The following is a 23,080-nucleotide window of genomic DNA, read 5'->3' as shown; positions in this document are numbered from 1 at the left end:
ATAGGTCACCCAAATTTGAAATGGATGAACTAAATATGCTTACTTAGGCTAAGACCGTTATCTGTAATAAAAGCTAAAGTTTTATTCAGAAACAGATTTCTGATATAGGTCAAAGAATCCCATAATATAGACCCAAAACAACAGTAAAACCTGAGCACCTTGTTTGGACTCCATTCGGTTTCTACTTTTCTTTTTTTTTTTGAGACGGAGTCACCCCCTGTCGCCTGGGATGGAGTGCAGTGATGCGATCTTAGCTCACTACAACCTCCGCCTCCCAGGTTCAAGCGATTCTCCTTGCCTCAGCCTCCAAAGTAGCTGGGATTACAGGAACTTGCTATCACGTCCCGCTTTTTTTTTTTTTTTTTTTTAGTAGAGACGGGATTTCATTATGTTGGCCAGGCTGGTCTTGAACTCCTGACCTCATGATCTGCCCTCCACTCAGCCTCCCAAAGTGCTGGGATTACAGGCGTGAGCCACCGCTCCAGGTCCAGGAAGTTTCTATTTTTAAAGGTCTCAAATTTTTTACCCATGGATATAGCTAATACTTAGCCACAATATCTAAGGTGTATAAATGCAAAAATATTGGGACAAGATTGTAACACTTCTGAATGGGAATTTAAAGATGTATCTGTTTCCCGATTTTAAAATCTCTAAGTTTAATTTATTAGTCTATTCCATAAAGAGGAATGAAGACAAAGTGAAAATTAGCATTAATCTAGGTGAAAGATATTTTACAGTCAAAGAAAGACTGATCAACTCCAACAGAGCTTTAAGGAAAACAAACAAAAATCAAAGAAAGACTGAACTACACGAAACCAAAAGGTTCCTTAATTAGCAATGTAAGTGATATTTTTCTTACCCTCTGATGCGCCTACTCACAGCAGCTCGTATAGATTCTGAAGCAAGTATTTTTTCTGGATGTGCTGCGATTATATTCAATGCTTGTGGAATTGTTGGGGGTGTGGTGGGTAACCAAGATTCTGCTCCAGGTGTTCTTGGTGCAGGAATAATACACAATTCTCCATGGTGGAAAAATACCTGCAAATGGTACATTTTAATTTTCATAGTGGGCACTGGCAAACTGTAGGTACATATGAATGTAATGCAGCATGATTTCATCTCTACAAATTTTCTAAACTTGGGTATACTTACCCTATTGGTGCTATTATCAGGATCCAACCATTTAGGGAGAAAGTCAGCAGCTTCTATTAACAAGAATTCACCATCATTGTCTTCAATCCTAATGCAAGAAAATTTCCAATTTTGCATTCAAAAAGCACATATCTGCTAGTAACCAGAACACTTTTATTCTAATACATTTTCCTCTTCATCTTAGTAAATATTTGAATAGGTACTATGTGCAGATGGCTATAAGAAAGCAAAATGTTTAAGATAACATTAAGCACTGAAGGAGACAAAAGATTGTAAGGAGCAGTTGAAGGCAGAGATAGGGAGAGAAGATAAGCAATTTACATAAAGAAATATTAGACAAAAATATGAAAATATACAGAGTACTATAGGGTTCCAAAAGAAAAAAAAACATATAGCTGAGATTAGAAAAGCCTTCATGTCGGAGGTGTTATTTGGGCCTGAAAAGATAATTATTTCTGCCTCATTTGCATCACTTATTTTTTTATTTTTGAGACAGAGTCTCGCTCTGTCACCCAGGCTAGAGTGCAGTGGTATGATCTCGGCTCACTTCAACCTCCACCTCCTGTGTTCAGGCGATTCTCCTGCCTCAGCCTCCCGAATAGCTGGGATTACAAGTGCCTGCCATCATGCCCAGCTAATTTTTGTAATTTTAGTAGAGACAGGGTTTTGCTATGTTGCCCAGGCTGGTCTCAAACTCCTGACCTCAAGTGATCCGCCTGCCTCAGCCTCCCAAAGTGCTGGGGTTACAGGTATGAGCCACCATGCCCAGCCTGCAACACTTTTTTAAATTTTATTTTTAAAAATAGGTTATACATTCACATGGTTAAATTTTTTAAAAAATATATTAAAATTTACATGGCCAGGCGTGGTGGCTCACGCCTGTAATCCCAGCACTTTGGGAGGCCAAGGTGGGCGGATCACCTGAGGTCAGGAGTTCAAGACCAGCCTGACTAACATGAAGAAACCCCGTCTCTACTAAAAATACGAAAAAAAAATTAGCCAGGCATGGTGGCGCATGCCTGCAATCTCAGCTACTCGGGAGGCTGAGGCAGGAGAATTGCTTGAACCTGGGAGGCAGAGGTTGCGGTGAGCCGACATCGCACCATTGCACTCCAGCCTGGGCAACAAAAGCGAAACTGTCTCAAAAAAAAAAAAAAAGTTGTAAAATGAAAAAGTTTTCCTCCTACTTTTGTCCCTATCTGCTCAACCCTACACGCATCACTGCTATTTCTTGTATATCCTTCTAGAGTTTGCTCACACATAATCTAGCTATATAAATATATATTTGTATTTTCTCCGTTTTACACAAGACATAGCATATTTTCTATACTGTTATATACCGTTCTAGCTCTATACTTCTATTTTTATTATTTTATTTTATTTCTGAGACAGAGTCTCACCCTGTCGTCCAGGCGGGAATTAGTGGTGCAATCACACTCACTGCAACCTCTACTTCCTAGGCTCAAGCGATTTTCCTGCCTCAGCCTCCCGAGTAGCTGGGACCACAGGTATGGGCCACCACACCTGGCTAATTTTTGTATTTTTAGTAGAGATGGGGTTTCACCACGTTGGCCAGGCTCGTCTGGAATTTCTGACCTCATGTGATGCTTCTGCTTCAACCTCCCAAAGTGTTGGGATTACAGGCCTAAGCAACCGCCCCAGGCCTACAATGTATTGTGTTCTTGAAACTTGCTAAGGCAGTAGATTTTTTTTTTTTTTTTTTTTGAGATGGAGTCTCGCTCTGTCACCAGGCTGGAGTGCAGTGGCGCCATCTCGGCTCACTGCAATCTCCACTTCCCAGGTTCAAGTGATTCCCCTGCCTCAGCCTCCCAAGTAGCTGAGACTACAAGCGCACGCCACCATGCCTGGCTAATTTTTTGTATTTTTTAGTAGAGACAGGGTTTCACCATGTCGGCCAGGATTGCCTCGAACTCCTGACCTTGTGATCCGCCCACCTCGGCCTCCCAAAGTGCTGGGATTACAGGCGTGAACCACCGCGCCCAGCCGGGCAGTAGATTTTAAATATTCTCACCATACACAAAACAATACGTATGTGAAGTAATGTATGTTATCAGCTCAATTCAGCCATCCTACAATATATATATATATTTCTTTTTTTTTTTTTGAGACGGGAGCCTCGCTTTGTCGCCCAGGCTGGAGTGCAGTGGCGTGATCTCTGCTCATTGCAAGCTCCGCCTCTGGGTTCACGCCATTCTCCTGCCTCAGCCTCCCGAGTAGCCAGGACTACAGGTGCCCACCACCAAACCCGGCTAATTTTTTTGTATTTTTTAGTAGAGACGGGGTTTAACCATGTTAGCCAGGATGGTGTTGATCTCCTGACCTCGTGATCCGCCCACCTCGGCCTCCCAAAGTGCTGGGATTACAGGTGTGAGGCACCACGCCCAGCCAACATATATGCATTTCAAGACAACATGTTATGCATAATAAATATATACAATTTTTATTTGTCAATTTAAAAAATAGGCTTGGTGCAGTGGCTCACACTTGTAATCCCAGCACTTTGGGAGGCTGAGGCAGCCGGTGGATCACTTGAGGTCAGGTGGTTGAGACCAGCCTGGTCAACATGGTGAAAACTTGTCTCTACAAAAAATACAAAAATTAGCCAGGTGTGGTAGTGCACGCCTATAGCCCCAGCTACTCAGGAGGATGAGGTATGAGAATCGCTTGAGCCCAGGAGGCAGAGGTTGCAGTGAGCCGAGATTGTTCCACTGCAGTCCAGTCTGGGCAACAGAGTGAGATGCTGTCTCAAAAAAATAAAATAAAATAAAGCACAGTGGCATGTGCCTGCAGTACCAGCTACTCGGGAGACTAAGGCAGGAGGATGGCTTGAGCCCAGGAGTTCAAGTCCAGCCTGGGCAAAACAGTGAGACCCTGTCTTTAAAAAACTAAATAAATAATAAGTAAATTTAAAAATTTAGGCTGGGCGCGGTGGCTCAAGCCTGTAATCCCAGCACTTTGGGAGGCCGAGACGGGCGGATCACGAGGTCAGGAGATCGAGACCATCCTGGCTAACACGGTGAAACCCCGTCTCTACTAAAAAATACAAAAGCTAGTCGGGCGAGGTGGCGGACGCCTGTAGTCCCAGCTACTCAGGAGGCTGAGGCAGGAGAATGGCGTGAACCCGGGAGGCGGAGCTTGCAGTGAGCTGAGATCCGGCCACCGCGCTCCAGCCTGGGCAACAGAGCGATACTCCGTCTCAAAAAAAAAAAAACTTAAAAAATTTAAATAAATGTATTTAACGTTAAAGATAAAATGAGTTATCTCTTAGATTTACATCCTGAAGTATTTAAGGATCAAATGAGAGCCACAGATCAAATAATAATGACCATGAGTTGGTAATTGTTGAAGCTGGATAATGGGAACATGTGGGTTCATTCTCTTTAATGTGTGCTTAAAATTTAAATAATAAGTTTTCAAAGGTTTTTTTTTTCTCCCTTCTCTTTTGTTCCGTTGGGAAAGAGGTTGGGTGGGTAAAAAAAGATCAGAATTTGGGTGCTGACTAGGAAAACCAGGACAAAATATAAGTGGGCAGAATGCCCTCTGCTGGCATTACATGGTAATTACAGAAAATTCGGGTGCCAATTTTTTTTTTTTTTTTTTTTTTTTTTTTGAGACGGAGTCTTGCTCTGTCGCCCAGGCTGGAGTGCAGTGGCCGGATCTCAGCTCACTGCAAGCTCCGCCTCCCGGGTTCACGCCATTCTCCTGCCTCAGCCTCCCGAGTAGCTGGGACTACAGGCGCCAGCCACCTCGCCCGGCTAGCTTTTGTATTTTTTAGTAGAGACGGGGTTTCACCGTGTTAGCCAGGATGGTCTCGAACTCCTGACCTCGTGATCCCCCCGTCTCGGCCTCCCAAAGTGCTGGGATTACAGGCTTGAGCCACCGCGCCCGGCCTTGGGTCCCATTTTTAACGGTGTTACCTATTTAGCTTCCTATACGATTGTTCACTGACTTCTGTTTAAATTGTTTCTGTGTATGATTTCTCAAAAAATATAGCTATGGTCTAGTACAGGAATACACATTTAAAAACATGTGAAATATGTATGTATGTGTATGAATGGAATTTTATTTTTCAAAGATTCATAAGGAATTTAATGGTGATTACTTCTGGGAAGCAAGAGCAGTAGAACCCTTTGTATCATCTGAATTTTGTTTACCACATGTATTTGTTTTTTCATAATTAGAATTTTAAAAAGAAAACCTAAAATAAGTAGGTTTTATTTGAAATCTTTTGGAAGTTGAACTCTTCAATACTACCTTAATTCTTTCTCAAGAAAAGGAAGTCACAAGAGAAGAGAAAGAAAATACAGATAAGCCTGGGCATGGTGGCTTATGCCTGTAATCCCAGCACTTTGGGAGGCCGAGGTGGGTTGATCACCTGAGGTCAGGAGTTCAAGACCAGCCCGGCCAACATGGTGAAACCTTGTCTGTACTAAAAATACAAAATTAGCCAGGCATGGTGGCACGTGCCTGTAATCCCAGCTACTTGAGAGGCTGAGGCAGGAGAATCGCTTAAACCTGGAAGGTGGAGGCTGCAGTGAGCCAAGATCACATCACTGCACTCTAGCCTGGGCAACAGAATAAGACTCTCTCTCAGGAGAAAAAAAAAAAAAAAAAAAAGCACAGATACTATTAAAATCTGTACAATTTCCAGCAGACTACAGGAGAAAAATAAATTACTAAATATATAAAAATGTAGTCACACTGTTTCAGTAATAGAATTCTTTTAGAATAATTAAAATAACTACAATACCTTGCTACTAACTCTGGAAATTCCTTTGTGATCTGCTTTATTACATAAACAATAAACCATTCATCCTCAATATTATCCCCAAACTTTGTCACGCCAAACATATGAGCAGGAACACTTCCTAAAAACAAGAGAAAAGCAACCATGTAACCAGATAAATTTGTTACTGCAAATAAAATGCACATAATCATTCAATTGAATAAACATTCATTGACTGATTGCTCTAAGTCCTGGGGAGCAGGGGTTGCAATCCTGAAGAAGCAGCCTACTCCTGAGGAGCTCAGGGTAAAACAAGACAACCAAATGATCTCAAAACAAGATAATGAACTCGGCCGGGCGCGGTGGCTCAAGCCTGTAATCCCAGCACTTTGGGAGGCCGAGACGGGTGGATCACGAGGTCAGGAGATCGAGACCATCATCCTGGCTAACACCGTGAAACCCCGTCTCTACTAAAAATACAAAAAAACTAGCCGGGCGAGGTGGCGGGCGCCTGTAGTCCCAGCTACTCGGGAGGCTGAGGCAGGAGAATGGCGTAAACCCGGGAGGGGAGCTTGCAGTGAGCTGAGATCCGGCCACTGCACTCCAGTCCGGGCGACAGAGCGAGACTCCGCCTCAAAAAAAAAAAAAAAAAAAAAAAAAAAAAATGAACTCTAGAACAGGGGTATGCAGTAAGGCCTATGTGAGTATAAAGGAGGGGATATCTGTGCTATGCTTGCCTGGAGGAATGACAAGAGGTGAGCTTTCCAGAAAAATAGAAAAGCATGTGCAAAGGCACAAAGGCATGATGTACAGAGTATGTATGTATAGAGTATTCTGGGAATACCAGGACGCTAGATTTGGATGGAGCACAAGTTTTCAAACGTGCACTATTCACAAATACATGGAAACTAAACAACACACTCTTGGAATAAATCACAGGGAAATTAGAAAATATCTTGGGACGAATGAAAATGAATGCATATCATACCAAAACTTAAGGAATTCAGCGAAAGCAGTGCTAAAAAGGAAGTTTGTAGGTGTGAAAGATCTCAAATCAACAACCTATACCTCAAAAAAAACAAAACAAAACAAAAAATAAAAACTAAACCCAAACCTAGCATAAGGAAGGAATAATAAACATTACAGCAGAGATAAATAAATAGAGACCAGAAAAAATAACAGAAAAACAAAACAACTGAGTTGGGTTTTTTTGAAAAGATTGACAAACTATTAACTTAATTAACCAGGAATAAGAGCAAATACTCAAAAAACTAAAATCGGAAATCAAAGAGGAGACAGCACAACTTATGTCATAGAAACAAGAAAGATATAATTCTATGAACGATGGTATACCAGTAAGTTGGATAACGTAGAAGAAATCGACAAATTCCTAAAAATACACAATCTGTCAAGACTGGATCATGAGAAATACAAAAATCTGAACAGATCTATAACTAGTAAGGAGATTGAATCAATAATCCAAAAGCTCCTAACAAAGAAAAACTGGCTTCACTGCGGAACTCTTCCAAACATTTAAAGAATTTGACATCAATCCTCAAAATCTTCCAAAAAAATAAAGGGGAGGGAATCCCCAAATTCCTTCTGAGGCCAGCATTACCCTAACACCAAAGTCAGACAAAGACAATATAAGAAAACTGTAGATCAATATCCCTGATGAATATCAACACAGAAATCCTTAACAAAATATCAGCAATCTGAATTAAACAGCACATTAAATAGATTATTCACCATGACCAAGTGGGATTTATTCCTGAGATGTAAGGATGGTTCAACACATGAAAATCAATGTACAGTAATATCCCACATTAACAGAATGAAGGTCAAACAAGTGCATTACAGAGTGTCTCAAGAGTTGCCATGGCAAACAATAGGTAGAAGAACAGCCCAACCAACTCTTCTTCTCCCCACCCCAGATCTCAAGTTTCTTCAACTAGAGAATACAATTAAAGTAACTATATTTTTTGTATTTCAGTTTTGTCTATATTAGACTTCGATTTAAATTTCATCTTAAAGCAATGGGAACTACTGAAGGATATTAAGCAGGAGAGTGACACAATCAAGTTTGTTTTACAAACGTAACTGGCAACAGTGTGAGGAACTAGAAAGACAGGAACCAGAGAGGTAAGTTAGGAGGCTGTTGTTGTTTTTCAAATGTAGAGATAAAGAGGGCCTACATTGAAGCCAAACAGATGTACAGAAGGGGTCATATTTTAGAAGCATTCAGGATTTAGCATCTGACTGAACATGGTGAAGTGAGGAACTGATTATGATTCTGAATTACTGACTAGCTTGGATAACTGGGTGGATGGCAATGCCATTAAACAAGATAAGAAAACAGTAAAAATGGTTTTCTAGAGACAGATAAAGGGTTGGTTTTAGATGTGCTGCACCAATGTGACAGTGTTCTTGTCAATAAATATCATATGTATGTCAATGAATAAGAGTTCAATAAAATTAACAGTAGGGAAGATATGTAGCAATTGCTAGCCAAAAGATAAGAGATAAGCACTAAACTGAGAGTATCACAGTGATGTATACTTGTGATGTATACATGGGGGTATCTTGTGATGGTATCACAAGATGCCAGGCTCCTGATCCTAAATAAGACCTCACATAAGTCACTGTGTAAGGAGAGACTTGGTCACCTATCCATGATTTATTTTCATAAAACTATAAGAAATGACAGAACTGTAGTGTGACCAGTTCCCCACCAGGCTACTTAAGGGTATATGTCTGCTGCTTAAACTTCGAAGGCCAGCTGGCAAGCCAAAGCCATCATGCCGAGCAGAGGAACACGTCCTGAGAACCCAAACATTGCAGGGCATAGCTGGGAACATACCAAGGAAAACAGTGTCATTGCATATACGCAGTAGGCAAAGAGCCAAAAAATTAGCTTATACGCAGTAGGCAAAGAGCCAAAAAATTAGCTTACAAGCAGCTTAAAGATGGGAGGTGGGGCAGATTTCTGGAGCTGTCCTGATGCTGCCCAGGAGTGTCCTGTCTGTAAGTCCTAATAAACTCATCTACTTGCTAAGACAGACCTGTCTGAGTGATTCTTTGGTCTCTCTGCTCCCTCCTACTTTAATCCTGGGTTTTTCTCATAAAAGGACAGAGTGCCATATTTTGCCAGAGATCAGATCTCAAGCACCAACAACACAGGGAAGCAATGAAGAAACCTCAAAATGCTTGTAAGTGGCAAGTATTAGCCATAAAGCCCAATTATTTATCTTTATAACCTGGGCAGAGCCACTCAGATCCTCACCAAAACGGCTATATGAAACAAGGCAGCCTACTCAACACATCATTAACATAAGGAATACTGAGTAACAGCAAAAAAGGAACCATGATTAAAGCCAGATACCTGAAACTGTTTAGTATAGATACTTAGATACATTATGGCATAGTATAGTAACTAAAGTTCAAAAGAATAGCCATGAGTTTAATAATGTTTAGTATATGCTAATTCCTAAGGCAGATTTAGAAAGTTTTCATTAATATGATTTTTTTTTAAAACAAAGCTTTATGGCTAACTGAATATAGACAAGTATTACTTACCTAAAAAGTTTAGTGCATTAATCTCTTCCCGGCAACACTGAATGAAGTGTGGACTATTACACATACACATCACTGTTGTCAGGATAACATTAAAAGTCACACTAATCCACACAAGTAAAACAGCCTTACCTTTCCCAGGTTTATATCTGAGATTGAAAGGCTGATTCTGCCAGATGTAGGGGACCAGCATAGGTGCAAACTGGGTCATTATTCTCTCAATATACTTCTGAAGAACCTCTTTGTGTTTATCTGAGTCCCTTGATTCATCTGGTATCAGGAACAGGTGGTACTCCACTGTGTCTTCCATTGTAGCAAGCTTCATGGTTTCTTCCATTCTTCTTTGAAAACTACATTTAAAGTTCCAAAATATAAACCACATAGAACAATGCAGAAGTTAACATCTGAACTCTTTTAGATGACTCTATGAACACTGTTTTCTAAAATTTAGTTAGGCCGGGCACAGTGGTTCATGCATGTAATCCTAGCACTTTGGGAGGCCGAGGCAAGCAGATCATTGGAGGTCAGGAGTTTCAGACCAGCCTGGCCGACACGGTGAAACCTCATCTCTACTAAAAATACAAAAATTAGCTGGGTGTGGTGGCAGGCACCTGTGATCCTAGCTACTCAGGAGGCTAAAGCAGGAGAATCACTTGAACCTAGGAGGCAGAGGTTGCAATGAGCCAAGATCATGCCACTGCACTCCAGCTTGGGTGACAGAGCAAGACTCCATCTCAAAATAAATAAATAAATAAATAATAAATAAAATTTAGTTAGCCACATACCATCATCATGGTTTTTGCCTTGACCACACACCACCTACAGTAATATTTATTTAATTTTTTAAACTTCATTTATTTATTTATTTGAGTTGGAGTTTCACTCTCGTTGCCCAGGCTGGAGTGCAGTGGCATGATCACAGCTCACTGCAACCTCCACCTCTCGGGCTCAAGCCATCCTCCTACCTCAGCCTCCCAAGTAGCTGGGACCACAGGTGTGTGCCACCATGCCCAGCTAATTTTTTTTTTGTATTTTCAGTAGAGGCAAGGTTTTGCCATGTTGCCCAGGCTGGTCTAGAACTCCTGAGCTCAAGCAGTTCTTCCGCCTTGGTCTCCGAAAGTGCTGGGATTACAGGCATGAGCCACTGCACCTGGCCTAACATTATTTTTAATGACTCTTTACACTTAAAACTTTATCTTTAAAATTACGTTAAAAGGAAACCTTGATATAATACAGTGAATAGAAATCCAGTATCACATTCCCCAATTAATACGTATGTAAGAATAAAATCTTTATTTTTTATGTTTTTCCTATTTTGGAAGTAAAGAATGAAATTTTTAATGTTTGCCCTTGTACTAGCAGTGGTATGTGTAACATATTTCGAGAAACACTGCACTAATGTCCACTGTTTACATACTATCAAAAACCCCAGTTCTGCCACTAATTAGCTGTGCCACTGTGGACTCTTCACTTTCTCTTTCTGGGTTTTTTTCTTTAATTTAGGATAAGTTACCTACCATCTCTAAAATCTCTCCCTGCTTTAAAATTTTGTTACTTAAACTCTAAAGAATAATCTATATTGCTCTGCAGAATGTACATTTCTCCTTTTTATGAACATTGTACGGCGTAGAGAAATTCAAAACTACAAAACATTCGTGTCCTGTCATCTTACCTTTGTCCTAAATTTGCCCCTTTTTCAAGTCTCATGGGATGGTAGGTATATCTTTCTTTTCTTTTTTTTTTTTTTTTTTTTTTTTGAGATGGAGTCTCACTCTGTCACCCAGGCTGGAGTGCAGTGGTGAGATCTCAGCTCACTGCAACCTCTGCCTCCTAGGTTCAAGTGATTCTTTTGCCCCAGCCTCCCGAGTAGCTGGGACTATAGGTGCCTGCCACCACACCAGGCTAATTTTGTATTTTAGTAGAGAGGGGGTTTTACCATATTGGCCAGGCTGGTCTCCAACTCTTGACCTCGTGATCCGCCTGCCTCAGCCTCCCAAAGTGTTTTTCTTTTTTTTCTTTTTTAATTTTGAAGAGTACATAGTAGGTGTATATATTTGTGGGGTACATGAGATATTTTGATACAGGTATAAAATGCATTATAAGCACCTCAAGGTAAATGAGATATCCATCACCTTAAGGATTTATCCTTTGTGTTACAAACAATCTAATTATACTCTTTTAGTTATTTTTATTAAAAAAAAATTTTGTAGCTAGGACGTGCCTCATCTGAACTTTTAGTTATTTTAAAATGTACAATTAAAGTATTATTTACTACAGTTACCCTGTTGTGCTACCAAATACTAGTTTTCATTAGCTCTATTTTTTTGTACGCTTTAACCATCCCACTCCCCCACAAACCCTCTGCAACCCTTCCCAGCCTCTGGTAACCATCCTTCTAGTTGCTATCTCCATGAGTTCAACTGTTTTCATTTTTAGCTCCTACAAATTAGTGAGAACATTTGAAGTTTATCTTTCTGTGCCAGCCTTTTTCACTTAACATAATGATCTCCAGTTCCATCCATGTTGTTACAAATAACAGAATCTCATTTTTTCTTTTTAATGGCTGGAAAGTACTCCACTGTGTGTATGCACCACATTTTCTTCATTCATTTATCTGTTGATGGACACAGGTTGCTTCCAAATCTTAGCTACTGAGAATAGTGCTGCAATAAACATGGGAGTGCAGATATCTCTTTAATATACTGATTTCCTTTCTTTTGGGTAAACACCCAGCAGTGGGATTGCTGGATCACATAGTAGCTCTATTTTTAGTTTCTTGAGGAATCTCCAAAACTGTTCTCCATAGTGACTGCACTAACTTACATTCTCACCAATAGTGTTTTCTCCAAATCCTTGCCAGCATTTGTTATTGCCTGTCTTATGGATAACAGCCATTTTAACTGGGGTGAGATACTATCTTATTGTAGCTTTGACTTGCATTTCTCTGATGATCAGTGATATTGAGAACCTTTTCACAAACCTGTTTGATATTTTTATGTCTTCTTTGAGAAATGTCTATTCAGAGTTTTTGTCCAATTTTTAATCAATTATTAGACTGCTTCCTAGAGAGTTGTTTGAGCTCCTTATATATTTTGGTTATTAATCCCTTGTCAGATGGGTAATTTGCAAATATTTTCTCCCATTCTGTGGGTTCTCTCTTCACTTTGTCGATTAATTCCTTTGCTGTGTAGAAGCTTTTTAACTTGATGTGCTCCCATTTGTCCATTTTTGTTTTGGCTGCCTCTGTTTGCGGGATATTACTCAGGAAATCTTTGCCCAATGTCCTAGAGAGTTTCCCCAATATTTCCTTTTAGTAGTTTCATAGTTTGAGGGCTTAGATTTAAGTCTCTAATCCATTTTGACTTGATTTTTGTATATGGTGGGAGGTAGTGGGTCTGGTTTCATTCTTCTGCATATGGGTATCAGTTTTCCCAGTACCATTTATTGAAGAGACTGTCTTTTCCCCAATGTATGTTTTTGGTACCTTTGTTGAAAATGAATTCACTGCCGACATATGGATTTGTTTCTGGGTTCTCTATTCTGTTCCTGTTTTTATGCCAGTGCCCTGCTGTTTTGGTTACTATAACTCTGTTGTATAATCTGAAGTCAGGTAATGTGATTCTTCCAGTTTTGTTCTTTTTGCTCAAGATAGCTTTGGCTATTCTGGGTCTTTTGTGGTTCCATATAAATTTTAGGATCTTTTTTCTATGACTGTGAAGAATGTCATTGGTATTTTGACGGAGGTTGCATTGATATTTCTTAATTTCCTAGGGGTTTTCCTTACTTATCTCTTAATTTTCTAAGGGTTTTCCTAAATAAGAGTACTAGTTTATTCTTGCTGCCAGGTGATGCTTGGTAAAGGAAGGAACGGCGGTGGATGCACCACCCTAACTCCATGATTCCAATCTTACTCAGCTTTCTAAGAGACTCATAAGGAACCTACTTCTTCTATCCAGACACCCACTCACCACAGTCTGACCAAATCATCATTTTGCCTTTCAACGCAGAGGGACAGACAGTAATTTTACCCATTCACCCCATAAGGCCAAACACACCTCATTATGCAGAATTTGGTGTCACAACTTGAAGGGACTCTATGATCACTACTCAGGTTAATGCCTCACTGTACATATGAGAAAACCCAGAGCACAGAAAGAGAAGCGACTAAGCAGCAGGGGCTTGACTTGGAGTCTAGCGCTCCTTATCCAGTCTAGGCTCCCTCCTGCCATCTAACAAAATGAAGCCAATTTATCTTACGGTTCCAGGGCCTCTCCTGCGCGTTTCTGCTGCGGCACCTTTCCTTAGCCGCCTCTCCGACTCCGAGAGCTGATCGAGAGCTGCTACAGGCGGCCGAAGCCTGGATCAGGCTCTGTCCTGACGCCTGCCCGGGACCTGTGGCCAGTCGAAATCCTGAAAGTCTGAAACCCGCTCAGTCCCCGGAACCTTGTGTGTCGTCACTGCTGTGCGTCGGTGAGAGCATTCTGCGGGTGCCCGGGTGCCTTCGTCACTTCCGCCCCCGCGGCAAGGCGGGGAGGTCGGAGAACTGGAGAGGTGGTGATCCTGGGGAGGTGGCGGCTCGGAGTCTAGGCGACTGGGCAAGACGGGGCCGGTAGGTGGCGGGAGGGGGCCGGGCCGGAGCTGGCGGGAGGGCCAGGCCCGGAGGCCCCCACCCTGGCGTGCCCGCCCCGGCCGCGGCTGAGGAGGAGGAGGAGGAGGAGGATGATCTCCAGATACAGTAGGAAGACGGTGCCACAGAGCTTGGAGCTGTGAGTGGACTGCTCAGCCACCCCAGCCGGGGCGGGCCGCGGGCGCTCTGGGGACCCTCCTTGACCAGTCCTTCGTTCCTTTCCTTTCCCAGGGCTGGGGAGAGATTTTTCTTCGGAATTCTCTCCTCTCTGCCCTGCTGGACGTTGCCCCTTCTTCCTCCATCTCCAGCTGAAGGCGTGTCCCCTTGGTCTGTAATTCCTGAACTCAGGAACTGGGTCCGCTGAAGCATTTGTAGCATCCGCAGTGCTTCAGGTCCCATTGTTAATGGCCATGATAGCTCGAGAAGTTATTAATAGCTAACTGAAGGCTCCAGGGAAGTGCTCACTTGACACTGTGCAAAGCTGTTTACACACATTTGCTCACTCCTATCAATGATATCAGATTGGGAACATTATTTTGCACATTCTACAGCTAAAGATCCCAGAATTAAAGGTTGTAGCATGCCAAAGATCACACAGCTTGAAGGTGGTAGAGCTGAGAGGTACAAACCTGATGTCGATCTGATGCTGAAGCCTGTGGTCATAACCATCACACGTACTGCCTCCCCACCTCTGCAATTAAGCACCAGAATCCATAAAGATCAGTTTTGCTTTTGAGACTTTAGAGAGCAAATATTTCTGGCTTTAAAAAGATCCCCCCCCCCACGGCCGGGCGCGGTGGCTCACACTTCTAATCCCAGCACCTTGGGAGGCTGAGGCGGGCGGATCATTTGATGCCAGGAGTTCGAGACTACCCTGGCCAACATGGCGAAACCTCATCTCTACTAAAAATACAAAAAAAAAAATTGGCCGGGCGTGGTGGTGGGCGCCTGTAATCCCAGCTACTTGGGAGGCTGAGGCAGGAGAATCACTTGAACCCGAGAGGCAGAGGTTGCAGTGAGTGGAGATCACGCCGTCCGCACTCCAGCCTGGGTGACAAGAGTGAAACTCCGTCTCAAAATAAATAAATAAATAAATAATAAAAAAGAGCCATCCCGCTACCCTGATTAAAGTGTTGTATAATAATTTAGAAAGTAATAATAGTGTCATACATTTATTAATGCTTTACACTTCCAAAAGGGCCTTCACTTTTTTTTTTTTTTTTTGGAGACAGGGTCTTGCTCTGTTGTCCAGGCTGGAGGGCAGTGGTGCAATCCTTGCTCACTGCAGCCTCCACCTATAGGCTCAGGTGATCCTCACAATGTAGCCTCCCGAGTAGTTGGGACTACAGGTGCACACCACCACAACTGGCTAATTTAAACAAAATTTTTTTTTGGTAGAGACAGGGTCTCACTATGTTGCCCAGGCTGGTCTCAAACTCCTGGACTCGACCTATTCTCCTACCTTGGCCCCCCAAAATGCTGGCTTGAGCCACCATGCCCAGCTGACTTCACTTTTTGATCTTCTTAACAACTCTATAAAGTGGGTATGATTATCTTCAGTCTTTCAGGAGGTGAAATTATATCAGAAATGTTACACATTTTAAGATTATATAGCCAAAAAACTCAGGAGTTGAACTTGGGTTTTAACCCCAAATTTCAATTTTTTTTCCTTCATGGAACTATATAATTTTAGCAACCATAAATCTATTAATTACATATTACCTATAAGTAAATTTATTAATTAAATATTAACTTTTTCCCTTCATTTAGCTATGTAATTTTAGCAACCATAAATGTATTAATTATTAACCGTTAATATGTATTAAATATTAACTAATTAAATTTAATTAAATGTATTGATTAAATATTGTTAATTATCATACACGTACATGATAATTGCAAGCGTGATATTTTGAGTCATTCTTGAGTTTCTGACTAGGCTCTCTTCCAGCCACGTGACTTAGGCAAATTACTACGTCACTGAGCCTTCGTTTCTGTAATATAGGAATAAGACCTTATCCAAAAGCTTATTTAAAATGATGGTGTGGGCCCCCACGCCTGTAATCCTAGCACTTTGGGAGACCAAGGCGAGCGATTGCCTGAGCTCAGTTCAAAACCAGCCTGGGCAACATGGTGAAACCCCGTCTCTACTAAAAGTGCAAAAAATTAGCTGGGCATGGTGGCACATGCCTGTAATCTCAGCTACTTGGGAGGCTGAGGCATGAGAATCACTTGAACCTGGGAGGCGGAGGTTGCAGTGAGCCGAGATCACGCCACTGCACTCCAACCTGGGCGACAGAGCAAGACTCTGTCTCAAAAAAATAAATAAAATATGAATAAAATGATGGTGTGGAGCTTGACACATATACATCCTCAATAAATGGTATTTTCCTTGTCCCTTCCCACTTTTACTTGGGATACAATAGGCGTACAAAGAAAATAAGTCTGAAACCTCTCTTTGCCTTTTAGAAGCTTATTATTTATTAAGGAACAAGACTTCTACATGGTAGCAGTTTAGTTCCTAGTAAACTTTGGGAACTAGGAGGAAGAAACAGTCATCTCTTAGATTTGGAATGTGTTGTTTCTACTTAAACAGTCGTTTCCCAATAAAGTGACTGAGGTTTAGCTAAAAATCTGCTTTTATGATTAATTCCAACCATTCTGAAAGTTTAAAAAAAATCTTGTATGGAAAAAAATGATAGGCACTTATTGGGCCAGAATTATTATTAACTAGGATAGTTATACCAGTTTTCTTTCTGTTTTTTTTTTTTTGTTTTTTGTTTTTTGTTTTTGAGACAGAGTTCTGTCACACAGGTTGGAGTGCAGTGGTGCCATCTTGGCTCAGTTGCAACCTCCACCTCCTAGGTTCAAGTGATTCTCCCACCTCAGCTTCCCAAGTTGCAGGACTACATGCTCAGCTAATTTTTGTATTTTTTAGTAGAGATGTGGTTTCGCCCCAGGCTGGTCTTGAACTCCTGAACTCTAGCGATCTGCCTGCCTTGGCCTCCCAAAGTGCTGGGATTATAGATGTGGAGCCACTGCGCCTGGCCTACTTGTTCTTGATTGTTGATTTGATACTCCCTATAAGGCCCAAAAGATGATTCTGTAACTGGAGTCAGGATGAAGTGAATAATGAAGATAAAATGTATCTAAATGGGAGCAAATTCAAAGCAATTTTTACTTTAGATGTTATAATAATGATAACCTGCTTTGAAGCAATAACTTTAGTTTTCTACCTAACCATTAAAAATTATAATTGTTGAAAAGAGTTTGGGAAAGGAATGATTTTCAACATACAGCTTAATATTTTTTAATGAAAAATTTCAAACATGAACATATAGAGAATAGTATCATGAACTACCTGTCACCCCACATTCAGCAGTTAACAAAGTTAATATGTTTGCTTCATCTATCTTCCTTATCCTTTTTTCTTTTTTCTTTTTTTTTCTTGAGACGGAGTCTTGCTCTGTTGCCCAGGCTGGAGTGTAGTGGCACCACCTCGGCTCACTGCAAGCTCCACCTCCCAGGTTCACACCATTCTCCTGCCTCAGCCTCCCAAGTAGCTGGGACTACAGGTACCCGCCATGACACCGGCTAATTTTTCGTATTTTTAGTAGAGACAGGATTTCACCGTGTTAACCAGGATGTGATCTGCCCGCCTCAGCCTCCCAAAGTGCTGGGATTACAGGCTTGAGCCACCATGCCCAGCCTCCTTATCCCTTTCTTAACTTCTCTGTGCCTGTCTGTGAAATAAGGAAAGCAAAACCGCAGATACTGCCATTTCACTCCTATATATGTCATTATGTATCTCTAAAAATTATGGACTTTTTGTATGTAGTCATAGTGCTATTATTAAATTTAATGATATTTCTTTGTTATCATCTAATTGTCAATTCAGATTTCCCTGGCAGACTAAAAAAATGTCTTAAGTCTCTATTTCATAGCTTGAATTTGTATTTATGATCCTTTCCACTTTTTCAAAGACAAACTCTTGGTTGTAGGATCACTGAATGAGAGACATACAGATGACTCTGCACAAATTGATCTCCACAATTTGAGAAATAATTTAAAGTGCAAGCTCCACTGACTGGACTCTTAGCTTTATCTTTGTATAGAACAATGATACAATTCACTAAAATCTCCAACTCTTCATTTCCTTCTAGAGGCCTTCCTCTGAGAGCCAGACTACTAGAATTTGAATCTTGGCTTCATCACTTACTAACCATGTGACCTTAAGCAGGTTATTTAATCTTTCTGTGCCTTAGTTTCCTTTGAAATAAGAGTATTTGAGATTTATGACATACATTTGCATATTAAAGACCTGGAAGACCTCTTGTAAAAAGACCTGTGCAACTTTGTTTAACCTATTACAATTGCTAAATTTATTTGACTACAGAATTTTGTGAGGAAAGTCTACCATAGATTACTAGGAACATATATTGATTGACCCCATAGATTACTAGGAACATATATTGATTGACCCCATAGATTACTGGAACATATAATGATTGACCCCATAGCTTAATCCAGTGCACACATTGGAGTCTCTAGAGCAGCAATATTCAATACGAATATGATATAAGCCACATATGTAATTTAAAATTTTCAGGTGGTCACATTAAAAAAGAAAGGTGAAATTGGCCGAGTGCAGTGGCTCATGTTTTGAATCCCAGAACTTTGGGAGGCAGAGGTAGGAGGATCATTTGAGGCCAGGAGTTAGAGACCAGCCTGAGCAACATAGCAAGATCCCCATCTCTAAAAAAAAAAAATTAAAAATTAAATAATTGGCCAAGTGTGGTGGTGAGCACCTGTAGTCTCAGCTACACAGGAGGCTGAGACAGAAGAATCCTTTGAGCCCAGGAGGTCAAGGCTGCAGTGAGCTATGACCACACCACTGTACTCCAGTTTGGACAACACAACAAGACCCCATCTCAAAAAATAAAAGTGAAATTTTTTTACCTTTTTAATTTGAAATAATTATAGACTCACAGGAAGTTGTAAAAATAGTACTAAGAGTCCCATGAACCCTTCACTCATCTTCCCCCAATGATGACATCTTATGTAACTGTGGTATAATTTCAAAGCCAGGAAACTGACATTGGTACAATACTGTTAACTAGACCTACAGACCTTATCCAGTTTTTACATCCACTCCTGTGCATGGGTATGTGTGTACATAGTTCTTTCTATGCAAGTTGGTCCCATTTACAGATTACTGCAAATATGACTATAAATCAAGATAGCTGTTTCATCACCACCAAGGAACTTCATTGGGTATCCCTATCCCTTTGTAGTTATATCCACTCTTGTCTTCATCCATGGCAACTATTAATCTGTTCTCTACCACTATAGTGTTGTCCAATATACCATTATATAAATGGCCCTTAAACAATGCAGGGGTTAGGGGTATCAACCCCCTGTACAGTAAAACATCCACGTTTAAATTTCGACTCCCCCAGAACTTAACTACTAATAGCCTGCTGTTAACTAGAAGCCTTACTAATAACATAGTCAACACAAAAATAGACTGGTAGTTATGCATATTTTACACATTCATGACATACCTTTTTCTGAAATTTTCGATATTTCTAGGTTACATGGTTCATCTGTTGAGTTTCTTCAAATTGTTGCAAATCTCCAAAAAATTTTCCAATATATTTATTGAAAAATTCTGCATATAAATGGGCTCACACAGTTTAAACGTGTGTTGTTCAAGGTAAACTGTAGTATTTAATGGTTTTTCTATTGGCTTTGGCATTTTGCACTAAAAGCATGGTGCCCTTCAGATCCATCCAAGTTGTTGCATGTATCAATAGTTTATTTCTTTTTATTGCTGAATAATATTCCATTATGTGGAAATATCAATGTTAAAGGACATTTGAGTTGTTTCCAGTTATTTTTTTCAATTGTAAATAAAGCTGTTGTGAACATTTGTATACAGATTTTTGTATGAATGTAAGTTTTCATTGCTCTAGGCATAATGTCCAAGAGTGCAACTGCTAGGGCTCTGGGTAAATGCATATGTTTAGTTTTATTAGAAACTGTCAAACTATTCCAGAATGGCTATACCATTTGACATTCCTGCCAGCAATGTATGAGACATCTGGTTTCTCCACACCCATGCCTGCATTTTGTGTTATCATTATTTTTAATTTTAGCTGTTCTAATTGGTGTGTGGTGATATCTACTATATTTTCAACTTGTAGTGACATTAATTTTAAGAATATATTTTGTTTAACCCAATATATCCAAAATATTATCATTTTAATATGTAATCAAGATAATATAATTAGGCCGGGTGCGGTGGCTCATACCTGTAATCCCAGCACTTTGGGAGGTCGAGGCGGGTGGATCATGAGGTCAGGAGATCGAGACCATCCTGGTTAACACGGTGAAACCCCGTCTCTACTAAAAATACAAAAAATTAGCCGAGCGTGATGGTGGGTGCCTGTAGTCCCAGCTACTCGGGAGGCTGAGGCAGGAGAATGGCGTGAACCCAGGAGGCAGAGCTTGCAGTGAGCCGAGATCGCGCCACTGCACTACAGCCTGGGCGACAGAGCAAGACTGTCTCAAAAAAAAAAAAAAGATAATATAATTAATGAGGTATTGCAAATTCTTCTTGAAATCCAATGTGTTTTACACTTAAAACACAATTCTGACTAGCCACATTTTAACCACTGGTGGCTACCATATCAAACAGTGCAGTTCCAGAGCAGAGAAAGTAGGTAACTGTGACTTCTAGATTAAATTGTTGAATTGTATGTATTTTTTTATACAGGAAATATAACTTTGTTTTGTGTTTCATAGGAAAGGAATAACAAAACATGCTCTTAACCCTCGTCCCCCTCCTGAGAAACTGGAGGACGTTTCCCCCACCAGTGACAGTCATGAGAAAGACACAAGTTCCCAAAGGTAATAATACTTTTGCATTTGCTCATGGCAACAGTTTTGTTTTTTGGCTTAGGATTGGTGTCAAGCCTTGTGCTAATGAAAACAAAGCAAGAATTTTTGTCATGTTTTCAGTACCACTTAGTTTTCATTCTGAAACAGCTAATGAGAACATCATACATATTTTCATAACCTTTGAGAAGTAGTATTATAAAGTAGTTAAGAACATGGATAATCTGCCATGGGATTAGAGTGAAAAAACAAACAAACAAAAAACAGAACATAGAGCACGGTACTTATAATCCCAGCACTATGGGAGGCCAAAAGGTGGGAGGATCATTTGAGCCCAGGAGTTTAAGACCAGCCTGGGCAACATGGCAAACCCCATCTCTACAAAAACAACAACAACAAAAAAAACATAGCCAAGTGTGGGGATGTGCACTTGTGGTCCCAGCTACTACGGAAGCTGACGTGGGAGGATTGCTTGAGCCCAGAAGGTCCAGGCTGTGTTTACACATAAAATTAGGCTGGGCGCGGTGGCTCATGCCTGTAATCCCAGCATTTTGGGAGGCCGAGGCGGGCAGATCACGAGGTCAGGCCTCTGTCTCGGCTCAATGCAAGCTCTGCCTCCCGGGTTACACTTACTGGTATAAACACAGCTTACTGTGTTTACTTACTATACTCCAGCCTAGGTGAAAGAGCGAGACCTTGTTTCAAGAAAAAACATAAATTGGTCTAGGTGCAGTGGCTCACACCTGTAATCCCAGCAGTTTGGGAGGCCGAGGCAGGTGAATCACAAGGTCAGGAGATCGAGACCATCCTGGCTAACATGGTGAAACCCCGTCTCTACTAAAATACAAAAAAATTAGCCAGGCATGGTGGTGGGTGCCTGTAGTCCCAGCTACTCGGGAGGCTGAGGCAGGAGAATGGCGTGAACCTGGGAGGCAGAGCTTGCAGTGAACCGAAATCACGCCACTGCACTCCAGCCTGGGCTACAGAGCAAGGCTCCATCTCAAAAAAAAAAAAAAGAAAGAAAAAACACAAATTAAATAAATATCAGAAAGAGCAAGATTATAAAAAACAAACAATAAAATAGCATAACATAAATAAAAAAGAACATGGACTCAGGAGGAGTCCAACATCTGATTTTTAATCCTGGTCCTGTAACTTATTAGCTGAGTAACATTGGGCAAATTACTTACCTGATAATAGTATATCTTATAGCAGCAGTCCCCAACATTTTTGGCACCAGGGACCGGTTTTGTGGAAGATAGTTTTTCCATGGACTATGTGGTGGGGTGAGGGATGGTTTCAGGATGATTCAAGTGCATTACATTTATTATACACTTTATTTCTATTATGTTTACATTGTAATATATGATGAAATAATTATACAACTCACCATAATGTAGAATCAGTGGGAGCCTTACAGCTTGTTTTCCTGCAACTAGACAGTTCCATCCGGGGAAGATGGGAGACAGTGACAGATGATCAGGCATTAGATTTCCATAAGAATGCACAACATAGATCCCTTGCATGAGCAGTTCGTGCTCCTGTGAGAATCTAATGCCACCACTGATCTGACAGAAGGCGGAGCTCGGGTGGTAATGTGAGCCATGGGGAGCTGCTGTAAATACAGATGAAGCTTCATGCACTCACCCCCTACTCACCTCCTGCTCTGCAGCCCAGTTCCTAACAGGCTGCAGACCAGCATTGGTCTATGGCCCCAGGGTTCGGGACCCCGTCTTACAGGATGTTGCAAATATTAATGAGATAATGTATGTAAAACTTGGCACAATGCTTGGCATGTAATAAATGCTGAGTAAATATTAGCTGTAGTTATTTTAAGTAATAGAACAGGGAAGATGGTTCTTCAGTCTCTCAGAACTTCAATTAGTGTCTGAGATGCAATGTGTGATAAAAAAAAATATTGTATAATCATAGGCTGGGTGTAATGGCTCATACCTGTAGTTTCAGCACTTTGGGAACCCAAGCCGGGTGGATTGCTTGAACTCAGGAGATCAAGACCAGCCTGGGCAATATGGCAAAACTCTGTCTCTACCAAAATAAAAAAAAAAAAAAAAAAAAAAAAA

The 23,080-nt window shown here is 40.9% G+C and overlaps 2 protein-coding genes across 4 annotated transcripts in view; one reads left to right on the top strand and one right to left on the bottom strand.

The window, feature by feature from the left end:
* ECD (ecdysoneless cell cycle regulator) overlaps window positions 1-13,953 on the bottom strand; it is a 34,582-nt gene extending 20,629 nt beyond the window's left edge. The window contains exons 1-5 of the mRNA XM_017854524.1: window positions 13,730-13,953; window positions 9,605-9,822; window positions 5,924-6,041; window positions 1,153-1,240; window positions 860-1,038 (exon numbers count right to left, since the gene is read on the bottom strand). Coding sequence (XP_017710013.1) covers window positions 860-1,038; window positions 1,153-1,240; window positions 5,924-6,041; window positions 9,605-9,809 — 590 coding nt within the window. The 5' untranslated portion in view covers window positions 9,810-9,822; window positions 13,730-13,953. The remainder of the gene's footprint in view (window positions 1-859; window positions 1,039-1,152; window positions 1,241-5,923; window positions 6,042-9,604; window positions 9,823-13,729) is intronic.
* Window positions 13,954-13,978: 25 nt separating this feature from the next.
* FAM149B1 (family with sequence similarity 149 member B1) overlaps window positions 13,979-23,080 on the top strand; it is an 80,061-nt gene continuing 70,959 nt past the window's right edge. For 2 of the 3 annotated variants that reach the window (XM_017854526.1, XM_017854527.1), the window contains exons 1-2: window positions 13,979-14,238; window positions 20,907-21,011. In XM_017854526.1, coding sequence (XP_017710015.1) covers window positions 14,192-14,238; window positions 20,907-21,011 — 152 coding nt within the window. In that variant the 5' untranslated portion in view covers window positions 13,979-14,191. The remainder of the gene's footprint in view (window positions 14,239-20,906; window positions 21,012-23,080) is intronic. The other variant, XM_017854529.1, reaches the window with a different exon arrangement.

The sequence above is a fragment of the Rhinopithecus bieti genome, unplaced genomic scaffold (genome assembly GCF_001698545.2).
Source record: "Rhinopithecus bieti isolate Rb0 unplaced genomic scaffold, ASM169854v2 scaffold_36008, whole genome shotgun sequence".
In the NCBI taxonomy this organism is placed as follows: domain Eukaryota; kingdom Metazoa; phylum Chordata; class Mammalia; order Primates; family Cercopithecidae; genus Rhinopithecus; species Rhinopithecus bieti.
This window is presented reverse-complemented; position numbering and strand designations above follow the sequence as displayed.